At 40.2% G+C, this 6,572-nt stretch overlaps 1 protein-coding gene across 1 annotated transcript in view; it reads right to left on the bottom strand.

Annotated features, from left to right (window-relative positions):
• Window positions 1–6,572, bottom strand: part of MALRD1 (MAM and LDL receptor class A domain containing 1) — a 153,086-nt gene that overhangs the window by 105,336 nt on the left and 41,178 nt on the right. Inside the window, exons 10-11 of the mRNA XM_018563970.1 lie at window positions 5,635–5,811; window positions 3,451–3,604 (exon numbers count right to left, since the gene is read on the bottom strand). Of these exons, the coding sequence (XP_018419472.1) occupies window positions 3,451–3,604; window positions 5,635–5,811 (331 nt within the window). The remainder of the gene's footprint in view (window positions 1–3,450; window positions 3,605–5,634; window positions 5,812–6,572) is intronic.

The raw sequence follows: 6,572 nt of genomic DNA on the forward strand, positions 1-6,572 counted from the left end.
AAAGACAAGGAAAAGCGGAACAAAAGAGAAAGCAATGAAAAAGTAAAGGAGGCAGCCTATTTTTTTCAACTAGTAAATAGAAACAAAAGCAGAGTTATTGGTAACAGAAGCCGATCAGATATTAAAGTACACATAGACCTTACTGAATAACTTATTTCACTTTGCTAAAGTACAATTATTTTTTTTAATAAAGTATTTGTTTTCACCATTTTTGTATATGTTACTGTAGCACAGCTCTGTTGATCCCTTGCAGCCTATTAGAACTTGCTTCCTGTTTACATTCACTCCAGCAACTTCTGCACATCATTTGTGTAATGTAATGTGCATTGGTATGGCCTCTTGTAGTCTCCATTGGGAGAGTGCATGGCAGGGTCAGGGCTTGATTAACATAGGGGCCACTGGAGCACCAGCTCCAGGACCACCACTGAAAATAGGCTCGGCTGGCCCAGATAGTCTTGGTATGCCCGATGGCAATCTGGAAAAAAATCAGTCAGAGGCGCCGACCACTCTCTAATCAGATATATTAGGCGGCCGCTTGCTGGGGCCTAGCGAGGCCTCAGCGAGGAGTGAGCAGCCTTTTTTCCAACTGATTAACAGCACCAGGCTCATGATGCTCTTAATCCGGTCTCTGTCGAAAACTTCAACTCCTCTTAATGTCCAATGACCTGATTTCCGGTTTAGTTAGAAGTAAGAGGTTTGGTCGAGAAGGCTGAACTGCACGTGCGCCACCTGCGCCATTTCCCTATACGCGTGTGTAGTATGTGTATAGGGAAATGGCGCGGGTGGCACACGTGCAGTACAGCCTTCTCAGCCAATCCCCCTACTTCTAACTAAACTGGAAGTCAGGTCGTTGGAGATGTCGACGAGTTGGAACTTTCGATAGAACACTGGCTTTGGACAGGGTGACAACAATGGAAAACAATTGGACTGGCCTAGAGTGTTGTCAGCCAAAATAGGAAGTGCCTGAACAAGGACCACCAGGTTTAATTTTAATGGTAATAGTACTGTATATTATATAACACTATTGAGAATTACTTTTGAAATTACGTTATTACGGTGAATCTTATATGACATTTTAGGAATTGGTTTTACACTTACTTTAACTTTCATTTGTTTAATGCAGAATGAAAAAAGAGCAACATTCCCATGCCTCAGGTTGTCCCCATACTACACCTCCACCTTCTTTTTACTTCAGTTATGATAGATTAGCCCCACAGTAGGAATTAGGAGCAATTGTCTCACGCAGAAACATTTTAGGTGAACAATAATTTATCATCTTTCATTATACAAAATATTTTTCAGCAGAAACTGAAAAACACTTTGTTCTAAAATCATTTTCTTTTTACTTTGCTGTTTGTTCCGCACCACGGCCGTTCGCAGGCCAAAACCGTTGCAGTTACTTTTAGTAATTGTCTCGTAGTTCAGGGAAGGAATTATATTAAAGCTGCAGATTATAAATCAGATTGATACAATCTGCCTGCATCAGGACTTTATTTGCATATTCGGTCCTTGAGCCAGGATGAGAAAATGAGAAGAATGCTTACACCAATATATGAGATGGTAGCGTAAACATTTCTCCTCACCGCTGGCCACAAGGCAGAAAACTAGAAAACTAATCAGAAATAAATTGCTAATCATTCACTAAGCATCCTGCAGTCAAATGGTAAGTTAAAGCACATTTATGTGAAATGATACCGCAATTTGCTAATAAGATTTTAAAATACAAAAGAGAGCGGTATGCGAAAAATTCACCGATCTGAAATTCTTTCCAGAAAGAAGAGGGGGGGGGGAGGATATAAAGTAATTATAATGCAGCCAATTATCTAGTGGTGCAGTGAAAACCATAGCAGCCTGTGTGGCTGTAAAGGGGAGCCAAGGGGAGAGGGGCCCTACGGAGAGGAATACAGCGAGGGTTATATCACGCAACAATTGTGCAGCAATGCCCAACATTCCTTGCTTATAGGGATAAACAGAAAAATAAGACAGATAATTGATTATGCCACAAAATGATTTTGCCATTGCTGAAAATGTAAACAAAATTAGCCCCTAATTTTGCCATGTAAGCTGCTTTTTTGAAACTCGCTTGAAAAAGGATCTACCATTCCATATTGTTTGTAGACCTGTGACACCCATGAAGCCACACCTAGCACCCATTCAGTCAATGTTGTGGTGCACCACATCAAAGGCTTTAATAGCAACTGCACATGGGGATAATAGTGCCATGGGTTAATAGGAAGAACAGGCCTGCGCTGGATTAAATTATAGTACCATGATGGTATATTAACAACGCTGGCAGTAGGCAAAAAAGTATCATTCTAACGACACATGAACAACAAACGGGCCAATATTCCAATATAAGGGCAACAAACAGGCAATCATGAAAATACACAGGCAAAATTGGATAATCATTACAAATTGTGGGCCACAAATGGAAAATGTTTACAAGATGTAAACAACAAACATGCAATTGTTATGAGGCACTGGTAACATTTAGGTAATTCTTACAAGAGGCAGAAAATAAACAGACAATCAATAAAATATGCAGGAAATAAATGGACAATATGTATAATACATCCAATGTTAAGGTCTGTTACATTACATAATGCCATGTTTCCAGCTAATCACTCTTATTAGTCATTAAAAGCCCATTGCAAAAGTAAAAAACAAAACCCCTTAATCTCGTCTCACTGACTTAAATGCATTTTGGAAAATGGTTCAATTGCCCTGAAATGTACTTGGTATCTGAACATCCTTAATACTAAGTATTGTGTAAGTGTAACACTTCCAGGTATTTATTACCCCTCACAGAGATCACAGTACTACTCCTGACGATGCCAGACCCTCTGCTTTTCTCTCCAGAAAGACAGCACCAGGTTCAGCATCTACTTCTTGTACTGATATGCTGGCTCAGAGATGACTCAATCATATAAACCCCGGAGTCTTTGAAGTTCTTGGATGTATAACAAAAACTGACTCCCAAACAAATACAAACACCTGTTAATGCGACTCAACAAACCTATGATACAGATATCTCTCTATAGATGAATAATTCAATATACTATAATATAACCGCTGTGTAAAATTCATACAAAACAAATTATTTATTGCAAAATAAACCCCCTGATGCTGCCTCTCACCTAGTGATTTGCTTCAACGTTGAGTCAGATCATTGGGGGAGAGGAGAATGGGAAAATGTTTACGCCTGCCTGCAGTAGACTGATGACATCATCACAACCAAGGCAAAATCACTTACCTGCAGCTTACGGACTGGCTTTTAATTATATAAAGTAGAGCTCATTTAAAAAAATATACTACCTCTGTATATTGTGACATATCAGGAGTTATTCATGCAAACTTGTAAAATTCATGCACCTTAACAGCTACAGAGCCAGACTTACTGTATAAGGTTTATTCAAGACAATCAGTTTTGGTCATCACAAGGGCACTTACATAGTATGATCTTTAAGAGGCCGATGGGTCTCTTCTCCTGGATGTATAGTGACTCCTTGACCCACTTCCCAGTGGAAGGCTGCATCTCGACGAAATAAGCCAGGCTGGAACCACCTACACATATTGCCATTTTCAAAGCTGCAGTATTCTGAAACTTAGAAATGAATCAGGAATTAGTCATCCACTTTCTATGGCTGTAAACGGTATTGTTTCTTACATTCTGGTACTGTCATAAAATAAAACAGTGTGCTGAATAGGGAGGTGGTCTAGGCAAATATGAGGGTTTCCATTTTTCTTAGAAATCCCCCATAAAGCAATCCACTACCAAAAATCAATGTATTTAAGTTCAAAGCAGAACTCTGCATACGATTTTTATTAACCCTTGCAGTGGAGCTACCTCCGCACTGCAAGGGTTAAGTGCTCGTTTGTGTCTAAGTACAAAAATAAGAAAAGGTATACACGCCTGATCCTCCGAGCCAGCTTGCTCCTAGACTGGTCTCTTCCGCCTCGCTCCCCTTCCGCTGCAACAGTCTAAGGCCCCTGAGTTATCACTTTCTATACACAGTGTATAGAACTTGAGGGTGCTGAGGGACATACCATCACTGCAGCGGAGAAGGGAAGCGTTATCACAGCTGGCTGGCTCAGAGGATTGGTGGGTACATCTTTGTTGTTTTTGAACCTAGACACAAACAAGCACTCAACCCTTGCAGTGCAGGGGTAGCCCCACTGCAATGGTTAATAAAAATTTTACCCAGAGTTCTGCTTTAAGCATCAGAAATGTATTTTAGTGTAAATACAATTATGTGCTCTGTCTTCAGAGACCCAATTGCCTCTGGTATTGGTGCCATCGTGTTTTCCACGTCATGACAATCAGTAGACAGTGCCAGGCGAAGTATGAAATTGTAGACAGCCTCCCTCACATTTCCTTTCCAATCTTAGGAGACAGTGATCTCTCTAGATGTACAATCGACTATGCATTACATCACTGACCCGGGAATGCCCTCCAATAAAACATTAACATACATTGATTGAGGGTTATTTACATCACATTGATCTCTTTTAAATGATTATCTAAGGAACTTAGAAAGACAATACACTACCTTTAAAATGAACATGAAGGATATGGACATACAAGTTTTTACATAGTCTGAACAAACAGTAAATCTGCTTTAAAACAATCCTTACTGATATCTGTAGCTGCAGACACTGGGGAGCAATTCATCCTTAAAGTTCACAGCAAAAGCACTTACACCCAACAAGTTGTTCCAATTAGTAGCTCAGCTGCAAATGCTTCCCCTCCCAACAGTAACTAAGCAGCTTAGCTCACTCTCCTTAATCATACCTGAAGTGACTAAGCAGCTCAGCTCAACTTGCTCACCCCCTCCTAGAAGTAACTAAGCAGCTCAGCTCCCCCTGCTCCCCCTGACTGAAATTACTAAGTAGCTCAGCTTATCCTTCCCAGCAGGGACTAAGCAGCTCAACTCACCATGCTGCCCTCCCTGAAGTGACATAGCAGCATAGCTTACCCCTTCCAGCAGTGACTAAGTAGCTCATTCTGCTTCCCCTTCCTAGAAGTGACTCAGCAGCTCAACTGTTTGCTCAGCGCTTTGCAATATAAGGAAGACATTACAATTACAATAGAATTCAAGACAAGATGTTAAGGAGGGCCCTGCCTGAGAGAGCTTACAATCTAAAAGGGAGGGGCAAGTGATACATGAGGAGGTAGCTGTGTGGGGATGAATTGTTTGAGAAGGTGATAGTTCAGTGGTTAGGTTGAGGTGGGATAGGCTTCCCTGAAGAGATGAGTCTTAAGGGATCGCCTAAAGGCAGTCAGAGAAGGAGATAGATAGACAAGTTGGGCTAAGGAGTTCCAAAGAATGGCGGAGACTCTAGAGAAGTCCTGGAGGCAAGCATGGCAGGAGTTGACGAGGGAGCTAGAGAGCAGGAGGTCTTGGGAGGAGCATAGGGGATGGTTAGGGTGATACTTTGAGACAAGGTTGGAGATGTAACCTGGGGCAGAGTTGTGGATGGCTTTGTAAGTGGTTGTTAATATTTAGAATTTTACCCTTTGGGCGATTGGAAGCCAGTGGAGGGATTGACAGAGAGGGGTTGCAGGTACTGAGTGGTTGGTTAGGTGGATAAGTCTGGAAATAAAACTTATGCATAGTAGAGTTATTTACTTACCACAGCTTGCTTCATCAGAACCATCTAGACAATCCTCTCTGAAGTCACACAGCTTTGACTTGGGTATGCAGTGCCCGCATGACCTACAGACATGCTCATTGGTTGTGCAGTTGTTTGCAGGAAGTGTTGCCACAGTAGAGGTTGCCAGAGGAACTGGGGCCCATGTTGGCAAAATGCCTACAGACACAAAAAATAAATTTACATTCTGTAAAGTCTGATATAACAATGGAGCAAGACATGGGCTAGACCCATTAGGCAGCAAGGAGGGTAATAATGAACTATAGTACTATAATCCATAGACACCGATCACATACAGTATATATTTCCAGAATGTGGTGGGGATCTTAACATTTGGTAGTTCTGTTGGCCGTTGAGCTCTAATTTCTCTTTTATATACATGGAAATTTATATTAATATGCTGAAAAATAACCACTTTCCCTTTTATTATCCCTTTAATTATACTTTAAGGTACTTGAATGTATTTTTAAGATTTAACTCCTGAGTTTAGTATCACTTTAATGATACTTAAAGTGTCTTAGCAAACTAAACACTATCCAGCTAGGGTTTAGATCTGCTTTATCCATATCTTTATACATAGGTTAACAGGCTGTCAGTACATGGCTGCATTCTCTCAATTACATCAGCATTATTACTCTGTTCTAAAAAGCCATATAATATTTCTATTATGGGCTTCTGTGTTGCTAATGGACCTATGTGTTCAATATTTTATTGTGCTATTCATGATGAATTGATCTGCTGAGATATAAGAGATGCATATGGGAGAAAATGAAATAAAATGTAAAGTTTTCAAAGTGAAATTCTGCACTGCACCATTGCTGTTGGCATTGTCTTAATATAGAATTGCAATATATAGATAGATAGATATATATAGATATATCTATCTATATATATATATATATATATATGTCTATATATAT

The sequence above is a fragment of the Nanorana parkeri genome, unplaced genomic scaffold (assembly GCF_000935625.1).
Source record: "Nanorana parkeri isolate BGI_ZX_2015 unplaced genomic scaffold, ASM93562v1 scaffold23, whole genome shotgun sequence".
Lineage (NCBI taxonomy): Eukaryota > Metazoa > Chordata > Amphibia > Anura > Dicroglossidae > Nanorana > Nanorana parkeri.